Here is a 21,226-nt window from a genome sequence, read left to right as displayed (position 1 = left end):
GGTAGTAAGACCAATTTCTCTTGGACTTAAAGGTGTTCTTATATGGCAAAGTTACATGGAATGAAGGAAACAAAATTCCTTCCATGACAGGAAGAAATAAGAAAAGAATCATTGAAAGTAATATAGTAGGCCAGGTAGGCAGAATTCAAAGATGGCTCCCAGGATTTCAGCCTCTAGTGTATAAACATACATTTACCCAGTTATTCAATCAAATACTATTCTAGGTGTACTGCAAAAGAATTTTGCAGTGCAATTAATGTTCCAAATCACTTGACCTTGAGACAGGGAGACAATCAGTTAGGCCTGATCTAATCTCAGGTGACTTTGAATATGAGTCTAGAGGTCACAGAGATAAAGACTAAAAGATTCAATAATGAGAAAACTGGCACATAGTCATCATCTTTAAAGATGGAACAGGCTACATGACACGCTACATGCCCATGGCAAAGAGCAAGCACTGGAAGACAGCCATAGTCCTACAACTGCAAATACTCAGTTTCTGTCAATCACCTGACTCAGCTTGGGAGAGGACTCCCAGCTCTGGTTGAGAGCACAGTCCAGACAGCACCTTGATTTCATCCTAGTGACATCCTAAGGAGAGAACCTAGCCATGCCTGTGCTTTTACCTGTAGAACTGTTCTGTTATTTTTGTTTCCATTTTTAAGCTTCTATGTTTATGGTAATTGTTTACATGGTAATAGAAGGCATATAGTAGTTGAACAATTCATTCACTCTACCTAATCACAAAGCTGTTTGTTTTTAAACTTTACCATTTAGTTATCCAGTATACAATCCAGATCTATGGTATTTTGAATTGCAAAATAGGTTTTGAGGGAAAACTGTGATACCATTAGATGCTAAATTCACTAATATCTTCACATTGGAAATGTTTAATACATCCACAGTTATACTATTACTCTGATTTTTTCTATAAACACAAATGACTTCACACACACACACTAAGCATGATTTTAAAGATTAAATACCAGGAGTAGGCAAATGACCAAGGATATATGCTATATGTGTTAACCCTAATCATTCTATACCATAGTAATTCCAAGATTAATTCCAAGTCCTATGTATATACATACTCTACATGTATATATAACTTACTGTTTAACATATTTACATGTTAGTCATTTGAAGGCATGAAGTCAATTCTCTTTATTAGGAATTACTGATATTTTGCCATATCTGCTACTTTTTCACCTCCTTTTTACATTGTCAATACATCTCTCTATGTACTACAGAAATGTTTGCAATAGTTTCATATTTTTAGTTGGTTGCAATATAGACAGCTCTTAATCTGAAAGATATTAATTATAAATAGAACATAATATTCTCTTTCTATATATATATAATATTCTCATCTACTAAAATTGCAATTAAAAATACTTAGTAATGTTGATGACATACCTATACCTTTTAATTATACTTTATAAGAATGTATACACCAGAGGTCAAATCTTGGGAAGAAAACATGCAAAGTACATTTAAAACTGTAATATCTGTATAAAGAAAGGAGCTAAGTCTTCTGGAATATCTCTTTTTTTTTTTCCTTCCATTCAATAAAAGACATTCAGTAATGAATGTGAATGAAGCTTAAAATATTTTGAGATCATTGACAGAAGGCAGTCCTGACTTCATTCCAGATCAGAAATTACTAATTATAAACACCATAATTTCTGCACCATAGAAGGATGCTGATGGAAAAGAGAAAAAAGTATTCATAATGGTTACCTCAATCTACTAAATTTTTGCTCTGACCCTTAACTGGTATAATAAACATCTTCCCAGTTCAATAATTCTATCTTTAGATTTTCTATTATAGTCCTACAGTCAATGCTCTTAAAATCTCTTTTGACTTTCAGTCAAAAATATGACTTTAGCTCACGTGTTTTACAGTCAGTAAGTTTGAGTTTAATATTAATGTTTCTAGGATGTGTAAAAGCTTTGTAACAATGTATGGACATTTTAATATCATTACAAAAGCCATTCATGCAAACTGCATCACTGAATACTTTTGTTTAAAATATCATATATGAAACGAATCACCAGTCCAGGTTCGGTGCATGATACTGGATGCTTGGGGCTAGTGTAGTGAGACCACCCAGAGGGATGGAACGGGGAGGGAGGAGGGAAGGGGGTTCAGGATGGGGAACACGTGTATACCTGTGGTGGATTCATGTTGATGTATGGCAAAACCAATACAATATTGTAAAGTAATCAACCACCAATTAAAATAAATATATTTATATTAAAAATAAATAAATAAATAAATAAAATAACCACTTGAACTGTATGAGAAGGAATTAACAACAATTGATCTGAGATGTTTTACTCTTGACTTAAGATTCTTTGATAATTTTGGTATTTTTTGAGTACTTCAAAGTATGGGACCCAAATCAGCTAGAGAAAAGGAAATTCACCACTCTCCTTCTCCTCTTTGGAGTCTCTTTAATTCAAAAGTAAATTTAATATATGAAACATGGTGGACTGCGGATAAACTTGTAATAAAAAGCCTGTGTACTTTTATTTATTGAACTTATGGATCATAACACAACTGTCACTCAAATAACGTAACTATCTACAAGCAACTTTGACTATTCGATTTGGACATAAGTTACAAACTAAGTTCCTTGGAGGCAAAACAAGCAAAGAAAAGAGATTGTGCCATTTGTGCCAGTAGTGCCAAGACCATCACATCAGCCCTCTCATTTATCACACATGGGTCACACTGCTAAAGGATAAACTGTCATGTGACCTCTCAGGTAATAACTGCTGCTGCTGCTGCTAAGTTGCTTCAGTCGTGTCCAACTCTGTGCGACCCCAGAGACGGCAGCCCACCGGGCTCCCCCATCCCTGGGATTCTCCAGGCAAGAACACTGGAGTGGGTTATCGTAAAGTAAAAGTGTGACACAGGCATGAAACATTTCACATGTCTGCTTATATGAGATTTAGGGAGTTAAACTAAGTTCAATCACCTTATTTCATATTGTGAAGCATCTAGAATAATTGAGTTGAAACAAATAGCCAGATAAAAATGTTTGAACATACATCTATTAGTTGTTATCATTTCTGTCAGTTGCTATAAATTCAATAAAAAATAAGTGACGTTTGAATTGCTAACTAAAAAAAAAAAAACTTTGCCAACAGAGTCTTTGCTTGTTGAGATGAACAAATTTAGGTTCTAGGAGAGTAAGAAACTAGGATTTTTTAAAAGCTCTGGATATATATTTGACTAAGAAACTAAAATAGAATAGAATAGAATACATTGTTCTAGCAGAATCTATACAAAAACAGCATATATACAAGCTAAAATAAATAGCATCAAGAAGAATATTAAAAATAAAACTTTTCTAAATGTATTTCTTCATAAGACTCTTGATGGAATAGAAAGAACATCAAAGCTAAATGCTATTTTTAAGGAATTTATTTCAAATAAAGAAAGTATGGAGAAGTTTCAAAATATCAAGCATTATTTTCATTGTAAGTAGCATATTCTGGAGACTACAAGTAAAAAAAATAAATTCTATTCTATCGTATCCAATCTTCCTGGAAGAAATTCCAGCAGCAGCCTTCAAGGTAAATGGAGTGTGGAAAACCAATTCGTAAATTGCAGGGTTGGGAAAGAATAACGCTGCTTAGAAAATGAAAGTCGATCAAGATTGGAAACATTTCACCTGTTTTCATTTAAATCTTCAATCTCTTTTCCTGCTGGTTTAGGAAACAGAATAGAGGATAATGGGGCAGTAGGGAGTATGGACTTTAAATATTTTGAAATGACCACATTGACATGCTCAATGTAATTTTCTGTGACTAAAAGAAAACTAGGTTTTGGATAATCTCCCAGTTAAAATATTATGTATGAAACTTAAAACAAAAAAAAAAAAAGAAACTTAAAACAATTATTTTCTATCATGTTTTTATCCTCCTATTATATAAAATTTACTTTAATCAATTAAGATAGAAGCTTAAACTGTGATGGAATTTAAAAATGAGAAATGACCTGAAATATAATATTACTAAACAAGTTCCCTGCTTTCAATTAAATATATATCCACCCCATTTTGAGAAGTAAGCATTTACTGCAATACTTAGAACTTGAAAGGAGATACTTGTTCTTTCTCATCCAACACATGTCAAAACACTCCACGCTCATAAATATTTTCTGAAATGTCCAAGCTAAATCTTTTATGCAAATTCGAAACTGCCTTATAAACAGCATCTGACAAGTCAGTCAACAAGTGAATACAATTGAAGAACAGAGTCAACATAATGTAAAAGTCAATGTAAGAATAGAATAACTTAAACTGCCTTAAATTTATGTTAAAAAGAGATATTAATTAAAGATATCTAGAGATATCTAAAAGGAACAATTAGCTATCTACTATCAATTATTTGAAATCATTATACTAAGAAATGTGATACAAAATTTAGGTCCTTAGAACCCAAGAAATTTGGATGTGTTAATTCCATAGTCATTGAATTACTGGATTAGTGACCTGCTATAAGATCATGGCATCCGGTCCCATCACTTCATGGGAAATAGATGGGGAAACAGTGGAAACAGTGTCAGACTTTATTTTGGGGGGCTCCAAAATCACTGCAGATGGTGACTGCAGCCATGAAATTAAAAGACATTTACTCCTTGGAAGAAGTATGACCAACCTAGATAGCATATTCAAAAGCAGAGACATTACTTTGCCAACTAAGGTCTGTCTAGTCAAGGCTATGGTTTTTCCAGTAGTCAGGTATGGATGTGAGAGTTGGACTGTGAAGAAGGCTGAGCGCTGAAGAATTGATGCTTTTGAACTGTGGTGTTGGAGAAGACTCTTGAGAGTCCCTTGGACTGCAAGGAGATCCAACCAGTCCGTTCTGAAGGAGATCAGCCCTGGGATTTCTTTGGAAGGAATGATGCTGAAGCTGAAACTCCAATACTTTGGCCACCTCATGCAAAGAGTTGACTCATTGGAAAAGACCCTGATGCTGGGAGGGATTGGGGGCAGGAGAAGAAGTGGATGACAGAGGATGAGATGGCTGGATGGCATCACTGACTCAATGGACGTGAGTCTGAGTGAACTCCAGGAGATGGTGATGGACAGGGAGGCCTGGCCTGCTGCAATTCATGGGGTTGCGAAGAGTTGGACACGACTGAGCGACTGTACTGAACTGAACTGATAAAATACTAATAGAGCACAACTTCATGAAATTTTTAAAAAGATTATTTTACTAATATTTCAACCAGATTCATAACTACCATAAGTGAACACATACTAAATAATGGTTCCTTTTCATTATCTCAGTTAATCTTCCCACCAATTTTATGAGGTATAAGAATTCCCACTTTAAAAGTTGCCATTATTGTCCTCATTTTGCAGATAAAAAATATTGTAGAGTCAATACTTGACCCCAGGTTTTCACATTCAAGAACCTCTGCTCTTCACCTGTACCAAGGCCTACAGGTGATTTTTCGTCAGAAGGATGGGCTAAACTCTACAATCTATATGCTGCTACCGGTCAAGTGCAGTGCTGAGTCATTTCAGTCGTGTTTGAGTCTTTGTGATCCCATGCACTGTAGCCCGCCAGGCTCCTCTGTCTATGGCGATTCTCCAGGCTGTCATGCCCTCCTCCAGGGGATCTTCCCAACCCAGGGATCGAACCCAGGTCTCCCACATTGCAGGCAGTTTCTTTACCATCTGAGCCACCAGGAAAACCCAAACTTACTTATGGGAAAGCTAATGTGAATTTGACCTGTTAATCTAAGCCTAAAAGGAATGGCCTGGAAATCTACGTAAACACCAGGAATGAAAATTTCCAAACCACTTTTATTTAAATGTTGGAAATATTAACTTTGTAAGACACACTATGATTTTGAGTGATAAACCTCAATTACTATCACTGAAAACCTAAGTCGTCTATCACTACAGTTTTAACACTTTCTCTGCCTCTGTATATGCCTATGCCTCTGACCTACTGCCACTGGTATCAGTGGCCCTCCTTAAGACAGCGATTTTCAAGACAAAAGAAATGTCCTCCCTTCCTTTAAAGGGCCTATCAAAGGGGCAGAGGGACATATCAAAGCTCCCGGAGTTATTCTGAGAGACCTGCTACCCTTTGGAGGGGTATGCTCCTCCATCCCTACCATTTAAAATATTTTCTATCTAGAGAAATGATAAGTAATACGTACTGAGTGATTTTGCTAAACCAAGCACTATCTTATTGACTCAATCTTCCAAGCCAACTTATGAATGATATTAATAGTCCTATTGTATAATGAAGAAAGCAAAGCTCAGATAATTTAAGGAACTTACCTACAGTCACACGTCTAAATAATAGTAGAAAATCTGATTCCAAAGACATCACATTTAACCACCATACTATATTGCCTCTTCTTAACTGGTTGCAATGATAATAAAAAATCATCAAAAACAAATGTGTATACATGCTTCAAAGTGATAGTACAGTGACTCAACCAAGTCTCAAGGAGGAAAAAAATATATATAGGAGTAAACAGACATTTGTTTATAAAACTGCAGTTTGGGCCTTAGGTTCTCTTTCCCTCCTTGTCTCTCTGTGTTTCTCTCTCATTTATTATTTTTTTTTCATAATTTGACATTGCTCTAAACACTTGTATTAATAGGTCTTGATTGTGCCCAAATGCCAAAGTGCCACTGTTGTATAAATCACTTAACTACCACATTTTTCCTTTTAGAATTTGATTTCTCTACTTATTTTATTAAAAAACAATTTTCTAATAAGAAATATCATGTTAGACTGTTTTAAAAACATTTAAAGGTGAAATATCATATAAATAAAAAACTACAACTAAATTAAATGACATAGATGAATCTCGTTTATACAATATTTAGCAAAAGAAGTCAGATGTAAAGAGTACATAGTGCATGATTCAATGTATATGAAGTACAAAAACAGGCAAATTGACCTGCATTGTTAGCTCAAGGGAAACAGGCCTCAAGAAGTGTTTCTGGTTCTCATACTATTCTGTTTCTTGATCTGGCTGATGATTACACAAATGCTTCATTTGGAAAAATTTATTGAGCTTTACATTTATGTTGTGCATATTTTTACACTACGTATGTTATACTTCAATCAAAAGTTTACATTAAAAGGTAGTGCTTTATCCAAAATGGTTACTTTGCTAATTGTAATTTAGCACAATTTTCTCTTCCAAAAGATATAATTAATTTGTTTCATAAAGAAAGCTAACAGTACTTCCACACCACATTGTACAGTTACTATTTTCCTAAACATGACATGTTTTAAAGTCAAATTTATTGAGGTATAATTTATATACAGTAAAATTCATTCTTTTTAATGTAAAGCATAGCCATTTTTGACAAGTCCATACGTTCATGCAACCATCATCACTATTAAGATACAGAATAGTTCCATCATCTCTTTAAATTGCCTCACGACTTTTTGTAATAGATCTCATCTCCCTCTGCTCCTACCCCAGTTCCTGGCAACTCTGATCAGTTTCATTCTCCATCGTTCTGCCTTTTCCAAAATGCCATATAAATGGAATCCTATAGTAGGTACTCTTTAAAATCTAGCTTCTTTCAGTTAGCATACTGCTTTTGAGATTCATCCATGTTTTATGTATATCAGCAGTTTGTTCCTATTACTGAGTGATTTTACAAGGTATGGATATACCACAATTAAAAGACATCTGAATAATTTCCAGGTCCTGGTGATTTTGAATAAAGCCATTACAAGCATTTGTATATAGGTTTTTGTATAAACATAAGGGAAATACTTTGTTTTTTAACTTATATTATACTGAATATTTTCTATACAGTCTTTAGTTTATAGTAATCCTGATACCTAAGGAATATACCAACCAGTTCAAAATAAAGTCAGAAATTAAATCAAGTAAGAAACACCTCAGAAAACAGATCAACTTTTGCAAATTACCCTCTTAAAGATATTTCTTTCTGCAATCATCTACATAATTAAGAACATAAAGATTCTATTAAAGTTCTAGGTTAATATTTAAAATCATGTTTAAATTATACAAAATTAAAGAAATCAATGATATTACTAATTTGGATTCCAAAATCTTAATGAATAAAGGAAGAAAAGGTAAGAAATATGGCTTGAAATGTAAAGAGTTATATACCTCTCTCATTACTCTCTGATGTAACATATTATAAACTTTACCCAACTGGTTAGTAGTTTTTTGTTTGTTTCTTTTTTTCTTATCCATGATAATTGGGAAAGGATTTGAATGACAAAATGGAAACATGGTAGATGTTACCTAGCATGTTGTGGTAAAGTGGAATGGCCCGTCCAAAGGTAGTAAATGCAGTCATGACTAGTGGGACCGCTACACCTGCAGGCAATTACAGAACAGAAACCATCATTCTCCATTCACAGGGGCATGCACACACATGCACCAGTGCTCACACACGGAGCCTTGGAGGAAGGACGTGGGAAGCAAGCACACCAAGTACCTATCCATCAGGCCGATGCAGTCTTCTATACTTGAGCCTATGCACCTGCAGAAGGTCCAAATTTTAAAAATACAAGGGAAGAAAAATTAGTCATTTTCAAAAGAATCAGGAAGACCAATACCAATTGTGTCAAACTCTAATTATAGTTATTAGACAACTTTGGAACATCATGAATTTAAAGCTGGTGAGAAGATGATTACTTGATGGGTGCCCAGAAATAAACTGCAAATACCACATAAATGGAATGCAGAGAAACAAATCCACGTAAAGAAGGTGTAATCTGTTTCTGTGGATAACTTCCAAACACATATTGTTCATTTCTAATACTTTAAATTCATTAGCATCATTCATGATGATATCTCTTGATGAAGAGCTTAATATCTCAATGGCTATAACTGGTCTCATGTATACAGTTTCTTCTAAAATGTTCTAAGGTTAAGTGAAACACAAAATAAATAAAAAAGGAAACATGAGCTATTCAATGTAATAGAATAACCTGATGCTTTATACTCATTAAAAATTGATTTTAGCAGAAAATGAGTTAACAACCTTTAATGCTATTCTAACGGTTACTTTACATAATCACATTACTCCCTCCCTTGGTTGTGACTGTCTTTAAAACATACTTATCTATAAACATGAATTCATTTAAAAAGCAGATTAACTTGTTTCACCATACTGCAGTTTATCTTGAACTTGAGCAGTGCCATAACAGGCAAATAAAAACAGTTTTATAAACTGCAATAATAACTCAAACAATAACAAATAAACACACCACAAAGAAATGAATAAATTGAGACTCAGGTAACTACAGAATCCACTGAGCTTAATATTTAAGTCAAATAATGTAAGTACACAGAACTCTGATTTTGAAATATCATAGAAATATTATTCCTTCCATCTTCCAATGCATTTGAATTGTATTTCCTTCCCTTTCTTGTCATTATAGACATACAGCTCTAGTGCATCGTCAAGGTTCCTTGTACAGCTATGATTTATTGAACTAATTCTGCTAGCAATATTTTTTTTTCAAATCCTCACTTCTAAAACTGAAAAAGAAGCTGAAATTAAGATCATTATATAATGACTTGATAAAGTTCTCATGTATAAGGCCAGACTATCCATTATATCTATAGAAAATTATAGAACAGTGGTAAACAGATATAACTCTGTATGACAATAATTAAGTCACTATTTTCCTACTTAATCATTATCAGCTATCATATTCTTACCAGGTAAAAAATTATTTTTCTTTTGAAAATTGGCTTTGAGTGGCCCAAAAAATTTTAATGTACAGAAATACAAGAAAAAGGTGTTTCAACAAAAGCAAATAAAATATACACTGAAAAAATCTTTTAAAACACCAAATAAATTAAAATTAAAATACAGAGCACATAGCATAGCATTGGATTGGTTCCATAATCCATAATGAGAACCATTTCTAAAAACAAAAATTTTAATGCTATAAAAGATTCCAAATTGTATTAGATGGCTTTTATTCTAAGGGAGTCATTTTTTTCTAGTTTCCTATTATATCTCCTTCAAAAAAAATTTTTTTTTTAAATACGATATTGCCATTTTTGTAAAATCAATCATCTACTTCTTATTACCAAGTGATAATTTGAAAGCTATGGTTAGTTTGCAAACTGTGCCTTTCTAATCATCTTTGAAAGATAAAAATATGTGAAAGCAACATTTAACTTGAGGGGAAAGTATGAGAAATGAACTATTTTCATTCATTTAAATGAATGAAACAAAACAAAACCCTTTGTCACATGTCTTCTAAGTGTTCCTACTATTCCAGGAGCTGGGGGGAGAAAAAGATGAATTGGACATTTTTCCTATTCTTAATGATCTTACAATTTAATGAAAGAGACAGATGCATAAACATATGTGTATTGTATAAAATGATAAATGTAATAAGGGACATAAAAGAGTAGCTTAGGAGATGTGGAGGAGGGACAGGCAGCTTCAGAAGATCATGGTAACCTTCATGGAGAAATTAAGAGGCTGAAGTTCAGGGTCCTGAGCCCTGAATTGGAGTGGCAATAACTTCTAAGGTGTAAGAAAGAGCAGCAGCAAATACATAGATCTGAGGAAAGGTAGGCTGTGTATGCACAGATACAAATAATTCTGAACAGTTAGAGAACAAAATATGTCTCTCCAACAGGGAGAAGGGGAAAAAAGAAGCTACATACTTAATAGAAACCAGAACTTGAATACCATCTGCTTAAAAATAAACTTAGTGGGAAACCACTGCAGGGGTTTTAAGGAAGTTGTGAACTTGCTGGATATGTGTTATAACATTGATCTCTCTGCTCTGTAAAGACTAGTCAGCTAGGAGCCCTCAGATAGATTTCTTGGGCCCTGAGGCTGTTTTAGTCTAGGTAAGAGAGAGATGAGGATTCTTAAATGGGGAGAATGGTAACTAGGATAAGAGACAAAGGGACAGATTTCAAAAAGGTATGGGGGGTTAAAAAAATTAGTTGATGGCTGGTTTGATGATGTTAGTAGAAAGAGGCCAGGAGTTAAAGATGACTCATATTTCAAACTTGGAGAATAGTGGTACCATCGGTGGGAGAATGCCAGACAGAAGGCAACATCTTCTTTTGTGTGTGTGTTTTCATGGAGGAGGGGGTGATAATTTTGGTTCATGGTTACCTAGAATTTAGTGTGGTTGTCCTACATCCAGGTAGAAATGTTCCTCAGCAGCTGGAGAGATGAGCAGTGGGAAGGAGTTTAGGAGGAGAAGGGGGAAGCTGGAGGCATAAGTACAATGATCCAGCTTTGAAACAGCATACAGAAGAAGGTTGAAATCATGTAAATGGATGTGATGGCTGGAGAAGGATCTTTAAAGTGAGGAGAACAGAGAGTGAGACTGAAACCCAAAGAACTCCAATAATTAGTAAATGGCATCAGATGAGCTCATATGCCAGAAACAGGAAAATATGATTGAGTAACATTAACTGACTGCAGTGTCGTGGTGGTCCAAGTCATGAAAACACTTCAGGAATTGGATGATCATCGTTGTCAGTGCAAGATAGGTCTAGAAAGAGAACTGCTAAGAGTATGTTAGTTGACATTGGCAGGGTCACTAGAATTTAGGTGGTCATGACTTGGGAAGCAAATTGGAAATATGAGAATAGAAGCAAAGGAAAAGGGAGGAGCTCTTGAGGGGGCAGGATGTGAGGTCAAGAAAGTTTATCTAGGAAATTCTGTAGGATATTTGAAATTTCAAGGTGTATATATAAGTTGAGGATAAAAGAAAAATGGAAGAGGAAGAAGAATAAGATTATGACTGAAGTGGCCATATTTTTAAACTCAATACAAGTCACTGTGTATTTACTACATATATTCTATGTCAACTCTATATAAGCAACAAGTTTGCATAAGCAATTCATATTGATTCAGGAAAATTAAAAAAAAATAATGGAAACATCAAACTTTTGAAATCAAAATCCCAAATAAGAGACTGAATAAGAATGTGGAATAATACCATTCTCTACATAATTAGTATCCTAAAGTAGATACTTTTCAGAACATTCAGAAGGATAAACTATAATATGTTATTAAAAACACTGGAATTTGAAATATTGAACTGTGTTTGACATATGCTTGTACTGACTGATTTATAAACAACTTGATGTTCCCCTAGAAGTAACATAGTTGAGATATTTTGACAAAATCTTTTCTAAACTTTAAAATTAAAATAAAAGGATATTTTAAAATTTTATTACAAAAGTATTGACAATAATCCCACAAGCAGCCCTACTTGTTTTCTCCATTAATGAAAATTCTTTTACTATATACATTTAAAATATAAAAAGAATAAGAAAAATATTAATGCATATAGAAAATTATATATGAAACCATGAATCTAATATTACTAAAAACCTTGAATGAAATTTTTAAAAGATGCCCTATAAAAATAAATATCCTAATTCATGTCTCAAAACAAAATTAAATTGACATTTGTCATGAACATAAGTGATAGTAAAGAAACTATAATCTTTGCCCTATGACCACTCACCTGAATAGTAAATTTAGGTTACAAGTCCTCTTTTAAAATTTCTATCTTGCTAATTTTACATATGAATATCATTTCTATGTTTTAAATTCCTATTAATCGCTTCAAAATATAGAGAGGGATCAATAATGGAGGAGAGATACAAATTGCAAGAATAAAAATTCACTGGACTGTGACTTCCTAGTGGTCAGGAGCTGTGTCTTATTTATTTCTGAACTTAACTATAACTGGATCTGATACACAGTAGGTGTTCAGTATAGCAAAGTTGAAGAATGAATGAAATGGGAAAAGTTGCTAAAATAAAAGTCCTCTAGTCAAGGCAAGAAGAGACAATGTTATTACCTTTTTCTCTAGGAATATTAGTGAGACTCCCCTGATACTAGCTAAATGGATCACAAATTTTTTAAATATCTAAAGAACTTATTAGAGTCAATACATTTAATGTATTATACCTTTAGAGTAGTAAAAGTGCTTTTAAAGTATTACATAGATAATTTTATTTTCAGGCAATCATTAAACAATATTCAGAATAAGAATTTTCCTTCTGAAAAGTGTGATTTGAAAGACTATTTCCATTAACTAGGTTCCTGCATTTTCTAGCTGACATAATTTTGGCATATATTAATAAAAGAAAAGCTCTTTTCCAAAGTAGAGTTGTCCTGGTTAAGTTCACACTTACTGATGGCTTAGTTATTAGGTGTGTTTAGAATAAAAATAGTCACTCATCCCATCATCCCTACTGTCCCTGTGATCTTTCTAAGAAAAGCTTCTATCTCTACATGATCAATTTGAAAAAATGGGACTGAGTGCACAGAGCACCTTATTGCTTCTTTAAAAGGATCTCAAAGTACAGAGCACCACAGTAGTGAACAGAGGAAGATTTAGGCATTTAAAAATTCCAAATTCCTAGACCATTCTGGGGCCGAGACCATAGAACTTTCATGCAAATGAATGAACCCAGACAATACAGAGGGTATTAGAAAAAGAATGGCAGGAAGCTAAATGTAAACAAAGACAAGAATCTGTCAGGACTAAGTCACTGATAGAATTCATTTACTTTAGAAGATATCAGGGAATACACTATTCAAATTCCATCTCCCCATCATTCTGCAGGAGTGAATTTAAAGCCATCTTTTTTACTAGAGTTCTCAGATGATCTGGTCAGATATCTTTCCTATTGCACCTTCATCCTCCCTTGTGGTTGACATCCAATGTTTGTAACTGTGGTAAACTGATCTCTCCGTTGTCCCTCCTACTTTCCCACCACTATATATCTTTTCCTTTATTGTGTAATCATGATTTAAAAGGACTAGGAGAAAGACATACCAGCCAGGCATCCAGGCTCTGTATGGCTCTGAGATCTCACTTTCATTTCCCTAATGGCTTTGTTGTAATTAGATTTGCAAAAACAGCAAAAGGTCTCATTTTGAATGGCAACAGCTGTTGACATCAACATTATATTGAATAATTTACTGGTTTAATTTTAGCTGCAAAACAATAAAACCCTCTTGTGGATGATTACTTTAGCAGGCAAAGTTTTCCCTCTCTGTTGCTGATTCTCCTGCTCCAACAGTACCAGTTTCTTCATGAAATACCCTTAACCTGAGAGTGCCAAAAACTCTCCAGGGGAGCAGCTTATTTTTCTAGTTTCCTTGAAGCAAAGTGTCTATGTGACTATTTCAGTATCCTCAAACTGTGTGTTTATGTGTAAACCAGTGAAGTGGCATTAGCTCTTCCAAGCTGAATTTGAATTTGAATGGCAGAATATTACTTTACCTTTTGAGAATCTGCCACTTCACAGAGTGACTTAAGCTGATTTCTTGACCTGCAGGGAATTGCAGCAGCATCTGCAAATTGATGTCCTCTTGGCAGAAAATGATGTGGTTTGCTTTACTTCTTCAATATTCCCTATCAGCCAGCCCTTAATCTGGCAGAAAATCTCTTTACGGAATCTCATACTTTCCTGCCGAATCTAAAGTACCCAAGATGATTCTCCACAACAAGTGTGCATGTGCTTGTACGTGTATGTGCACATGTGTGTGGGCACTCACAATGGTGAAGAGGAGTTTTGGACAGAAGGAGGATAGCGCATGTGAACCTGCTCTCAATTCTAAATTTATTCACCTTCTAGAGGAAAAAAGGAAAAGGAAAAGTCCTTATTAAAATAGGTTTGCTGTCTTTTAAAGAAATAGTTGTTGAGATTCTTTGGATGCAGTGACACTATTTCTTTTATAGTTCAGTGCTTTTCTTCTTTACGTAATGTCTTTGTTATTCAACTGTTATCAATATCAAAGGTATTCTAATTATTATTCATTTTACAATGCATCCTTTTGAAAAATTTAAAAAAATGTGTACCCATCTTTGAATTGTCCTACATCGGTTACATTAGGTAATATGCTAACCTATGATAGAATTACTTTCACAAAATGTACTTGCATTTTTATTAATATGCATATCACTAAAGTCCTTTTTTGTTTATCATCACTGCTTTTGCTTATATTTTGTTGAAGGAGTAATACAAGGCAGCATTTATCAAAGCGAGATCCTCACATAAGTTGATTGTAACGACAAAGAAACATAAAGTCTCTGTTAAAGACTTTTATCAAGTGGAATCTCAAAAGTATAATTGCTTGTTTTTTCAGATACCTTTAATTTCCAGCAAAATTTGGAAGAATTTCTATACCGCACACAATGTATATGTGATACCAACTTCATGAAGGTGTCGTTAGAAGTCATTACAAAATGTTAAACAGAAACATTTTAGTGGGTATAGATTCAATTCCATAAAGCATTCTTGTAGAAATGATTTCTCTTAAAATCAACATATATAAAGATGAATAGAATTTTCCATGAGGGTATCATATATTTACTAGATTGCCTCAGGGATAAACATGTATGTGTGTACCTTTTGATTAGCAACATGCACTTGATTGAGTTTTTGGCCAGTAAAGTTGCTTACCCTTGGGTGCAGTTTGGATGGCACGGGTGGCACTCTCGATCTTGATCAGCATACTTGAAAATGAAACTGTTTGCCCCTTGTAAGCCATCTGGACATTTCTCCACACAGTTCGGGCCATCCTTGAAATGGGAGCACTTGGTACAGTTGTCAGGTCCCTAAAAAGTGTGAGGAAAAAAATGAAGAAAAATGGGTGCCTTTTCCTCTGGAATGTATTCATCTAGTTTAGCTACTGAGACCTCAGTGGATGGCCAAATGTCCTCTAGGAAGAGCATTTTCAGAAGTACAAAAGGGGATGCTGCTAGTATAGATTTTCCATCAGCAAAACTGTCCAGTGATTTTTCTAGAAGGACATCAATATTTTCTGTCATTTATTCCCAGTGAGATTATACTGCAACAGTATTTGGTAACAACACATTTTTCCTAGAAATATTTAATCACAGTCACTAGGAATATGTCAATATGCTCATGAGTTAATGAAGACGAGGAAATGATAGGCATTAGGCTTAACACTGAATTTCATATACAAGTGAGATGTAAACTTTCCTTTGGTAGTACCATGAGTATCTGAACGATGAATTTAAAATTTTTTGTGGTTGAATTATCAGGAATTAGGCACTTTAGGTAAATCAAATTTAATTTCTAAATTACTCTCTATCTCAAATCAACCTATAATGCTAAAATCATATCATCTCTATGAATAGAGATTTTAGAAAATCACAGTATAATACTGAGGATAATAAAAGCACAATCTAATGAGCAAATGTCAAAAACTCCATAATAATAAACTGGATACAAAAGAATATTATATGGAGAAACTAAAAAGAGATGATATAACTATGACCGTTATTTATATTATACTAAGTCACTGTATATATTTATGTTTACAATTTATAATATCTAATAATACAATTATAATAAGCAATAACAGGAAAATATATTTAAATGTTATAATAAAAGTAAAAATATTAAATTCCTATTAAACACCTAAAAATTTTTCCAAAGGAACTGATATGAATTTGGTGCTGGGGATAGTAAGCATGCAAGAAATGATAAGTAGTGCTTTCTCAAATCAAATTGAGAACATCGTGGTGAAAAATGCTATTGTCTTAAAATATGCTCATATATTTACACATTTGACTGTTTTGAATAATTGTATAATAAGTAAAAATGATATTATCTACTCAAAATTTGTTTTAGTCTCCTTTTTAATACTGTATTTTCTCAGGATTCCTCTTCTTTTTGTTCTTTGGAACTTCTTATCTCAACTCCTGTCCTCACAAGTTTGTTTATATCCATAGGGCTCAACATTTATGACAGTTCACACAGAACATAATTTAGATAAATAAGATATACTTAGTATAGAGAAGGATGTTTAATATTATTAGGTTTACAGTTATAAAGATGTGAATGTGACAGACAAGACCAAGGAGACATAATACAGGTCTATTTATTAGGCAGGGAGTTGGGGATCAGTCTATTGATGGGAGTGTATTACATCTAGCCATACATTACAAGTGGTGATATAAGGCATCAGGAAATCAAGAAACATAATACTTTAATCTTGTTCTTAAAGTCTGTGAGTCTGTTTCTGTTTTGTAAATTCATTTATATCATTTCTTTTTAGACTCCATGTGTACGTGATGTCATACGATATTTCTCCTTCTCTGTCTGACTTACATCACTCAGTATGACATTCTAGGTCAATCCATGTTGCTGCAAATGGCATTCTTTGATTCTTTTTTATGGCTGAGTAATAGGACAAAAATGGTATGGACCTAACAGAAGCAGAAGATATTAAGAAGAGGTGGCAAGAATACACAGAAGAACTGTACAAAAAAGATCTTCATGACCCAGATAATCATGATGATGTGATCACTCATCTAGAGCCAGACATCCTGGAATGTGAAGTCAAGTGGGCCTTAGAAAGCATCACTACGAACAAAGCTAGTGGAGGTGATGGAATTCCAGTTGAGCTATTTCAAATCCTGAAAGATGATGCTGTGAAAGTGCTGCACTCAATATGCCAGCACATTTGGAAAACTCAGCAGTGGCCACAGGACTGGAAAAGGTCAGTTTTCATTCCAATCCCAAAGAAAGGCAATGCCAAAGAATGCTCAAACTACCACATAATTGCGCTCATCTCACACGCTAGTAAAGTAATGTTCAAAATTCTCCAAGCCAGGCTTCAGCAATACGTGAACTGTGAACTCCCTGATGTTCAAGCTGGTTTTAGAAAAGGCAGAGGAACCAGAGATCAAATTGCCAACATCTGCTGGATCATGGAAAAAGCAAGAGAGTTCCAGAAAGACATGTATTTCTGCTTTATTGACTATGCCAAAGCCTTTGACTGTGTGGATCACAATAAACTGTGGAAAATTCTGAAAGAGATGGGAATAGCAGACCACCTGACCTGCCTCTTGAGAAATCTGTATGCAGGTCAGGAAGCAACAGTTAGAACTGGACATGGAACAACAGACTGGTTCCAAATAGGAAAAGGAGTATGTCAAGGCTGAATATTGTCACCCTGCTTATTTAACTTCTATGCAGAGTACATCATGAGAAATGCTGGACTGGAAGAAGCACAAGCTGGAATCAAGATTGCTGGGAGAAATATCAATAACCTCAGATATGCAGATGACACCACCCTTATGGCAGAAAGTGAAGAGAAGCTAAAAAGCCTCTTGATGAAAGTGAAAGAGGAGAGCAAAAAAGTTGGCTTAAAGCTCAACATTCAGAAAACGAAGATCATGGCATCCAGTCCCATCACTTCATGGGAAATAGATGGGGAAACAGTAGAAACAGTGTCAGACTTTATTTTTTGGGCTCCAAAATCACTGCAGATAGTGACTGCAGCCAGGAAATTCAAAGACGCTTACTCCTTGGAAGAAAAGTTATGACCGACCTAGACAGTATAGTCAAAAGCAGAGACATTACTTTGCCGACTAAGGTCCGTCTAGTCAAGGCTATGGTTTTTCCTGTGGTCATGTATGGATGTGAGAGTTGGACTGTGAAGAAGGCTGAGCGCCGAAGAATTGATGCTTTTGAACTGTGGTGTTGGAGAAGACTCTTGAGGGTCCCTTGGACTGCAAGGAGATCCAACCAGTCCATTCTGAAGGAGATCAACCCTGGGATTTCTTTGGAAGGAATGATGCTAAAGCTGAAACTCCAGTACTTTGGGCACCTCATGCGAAGAGTTGACTCATTGGAAAAGACTCTGATGCTGGGAGGGATTGGGGGCAGGAGAAGGGGACGACCGAGGATGAGACGGCTGAATGGTATCATGGATTCGATGGCCGAGAGTCTGAGTGAACTCCGGGAGATGGTGATGAACAGGGAGGCCTAGCATGCTGTGATTCATGGGGTCACAAACTCGGATACGACTGAGCAACTAACTGAACTGAATATGTTTCCCAGGCGAAGGGTGGGAGGGAGGGATAGTTAGGGAGTTTGGGATGGACATGTATGCATTGCTATATTTTAAATGGATAACTAACAAGGACCTACTCTATATCTTAAATGGATAACTAACAAGGACCTACTGTATAGCACATGGAACTCTGTTCAATGTTATGTGGCAGCCTGGATGGGAGAGGTGTTGGGGGAGAATGGATACATGTATATGTTTGACTGAATCCCTTTGCTGCCACCTGAAACTGTCACAACATCGTTTATTAATTGGCTATATACCAATACAAAATAAAATGTTTAAAACATATACAAAAATAAAATTTAAAAAATATAATATTTTAAAATTTAAAGATAATGAGAATAGCAGTGCAAAGAAAAAAAGGGTAATCTGAAAGAAATTTATGGAAATCTTAGACTGATGAGATTCAATCAATTACCTTTTTGACTATTTTGAAGTGAGAATCTATCAATCTGTCTAACTAAGATCTAACTAGATAAACAGATATAGATATATTTATGTCTCATTTTTCTTAATTTCCTATATGTATTTTATATGTGTATATGCATATATACATGTATATACATATATTCAATATTTATATACACATATATTTTTTCCTATCAAATAGAATTGCTGTTCAACCTGAAGAGTTTGCTACTGGCAACTTATTTCCTACCAAAAAGGAATACTTAACATGCTTCCAATTTTAACACCTGCTCATGGGTACTTAGGCACATAATGCTGTCTATTATACAAAATCGTTTACTGTGCAAGTATGCTCAGTGGCATGACATTGTACAAGACAAGAGACAAGCTGATGTCGTCTTCCAGAACACAAGAATAAAATTTACTAGGAGTAAATTAGGCAGTCATAGAATTAGGAATTATTTTTCTATAAAATTCTTCTAATATAAAATAATGTCTAGGTAAAATAAACAGATGTAAAAATTTTACAAAATTAAAATTAAATTCACATTTAATATTTAGGCATACTTTAATAGGATATATTTTTTAACTTCCTTATAGTTAGAGCATCTCTTAACTATTTGACTATATTACCATGATACGAAATCAAATATCCAGAGCTGACACAACAAAAAGATAGTCTGACAAATCTCAAGAGGAATGTAATGTACTGATTCTTCATCTCATTTCCATAATAAAAAGATTTAAAGAAATACATGTGTGTCTAATGCGAACTCTTCTATCATTATTTTCCCAAAACTTTTAAGATTCTAGGTCCAGGGAATGAACTAATAAATGCAATAATAGCAAACAAAGGTGAAGGCAATATTCTTCCTTATCTCTGATTTTAAGCTATCCTTGAACTCAATAATCTAGACAGAAAACTAAAGGATAGGCTAAATCCCGAAAGAAACATTTCATTTTTTTCTCAGTGACAATTGACATTTTTCTTTGGTAGTTACTGTAAAAGACAAAGCCATGATTCACCAGTATCTAATTCTCTGAACTTTCAGCTTCATAGAATATAGAAATTCCCTCCCACTAGATGGGAGGTGTGTCTTACTATGGATAATGAAATTAAGCGGAAGCAATTTAAGAAACTGCTGATGCTAAACTCTCCGGCCTCTCTTTCCCTGCTGCCATGATGCGGGGATCTTATGTACATGTGAAGAGTGAAAGTGTTAGTCATTCCTTCAGTGTGTCTGACTCTGATACCCCAGGACTGTAGCCCACCAAGCTCCTCTGCCCATGGAATTCTCCAGCCAAGAATACTGGAGTGAGTCCGTTCAGTTCAGTTGCTCAGTCATGTTTGACTCTTTGCGGCCCCATGGACAGCAGCACAACAGGCCTCCCTGTCCATCACCAACTCCTGAAGCCCACTCAAACTCATGTCCATCGTGTCGGTGATACCATTCAACCATCTCATTCTCTGTCGTCCCCTTCTCTTCCTGCCCTCAATCTTTCCCAGCATCAGGGTCTTTTCAGATGAGTCGCTTCTTTGCATCAGGTAGCCAAAGTATTGGAATTTCAGCTTCAGCATCAGTCCTTCCAATGAACACCCAGGACTGATCTCCTTTAGGATGGACTGGTTGGATCTCCTTGCAGTCCAAGGGACCCTCAAGAGTTTTCTCCAAAACCACAGTTCAAAAGCATCAATTCTTCAGCACTCAGCTTTTTTTATAGTCCAATTCTCACATTCATACATGACTACTGGAAAAACCATAGATTTCACTAGATGGACCTTTGCTGGTAAAGTAATGTCTCTATTTTTTAATGTGCTGTCTAGGTTGGTCATAGCTTTTCTTCTAAGGAGCAAGCGTCTTTTAATGTCCTGGCTGCAGTCACCATGTGCAGTGATTTTGGAGCCCCCCAAAATAGAGTCTGTCACT

General features: G+C 34.8%; 1 protein-coding gene across 1 annotated transcript in view; it reads right to left on the bottom strand.

Moving 5' to 3' along the window:
* The window catches only part of LOC120854102 (receptor tyrosine-protein kinase erbB-4), a 1,232,614-nt gene that overhangs the window by 235,183 nt on the left and 976,205 nt on the right, over positions 1-21,226 (bottom strand). Inside the window, exons 15-16 of the mRNA XM_040227918.1 lie at positions 15,464-15,618; positions 8,415-8,522 (exon numbers count right to left, since the gene is read on the bottom strand). Of these exons, the coding sequence (XP_040083852.1) occupies positions 8,415-8,522; positions 15,464-15,618 (263 nt within the window). The remainder of the gene's footprint in view (positions 1-8,414; positions 8,523-15,463; positions 15,619-21,226) is intronic.

The sequence above is a fragment of the Oryx dammah genome, unplaced genomic scaffold, assembly GCF_014754425.2.
Source record: "Oryx dammah isolate SB20612 unplaced genomic scaffold, SCBI_Odam_1.1 HiC_scaffold_27, whole genome shotgun sequence".
Lineage (NCBI taxonomy): Eukaryota > Metazoa > Chordata > Mammalia > Artiodactyla > Bovidae > Oryx > Oryx dammah.
This window is presented reverse-complemented; position numbering and strand designations above follow the sequence as displayed.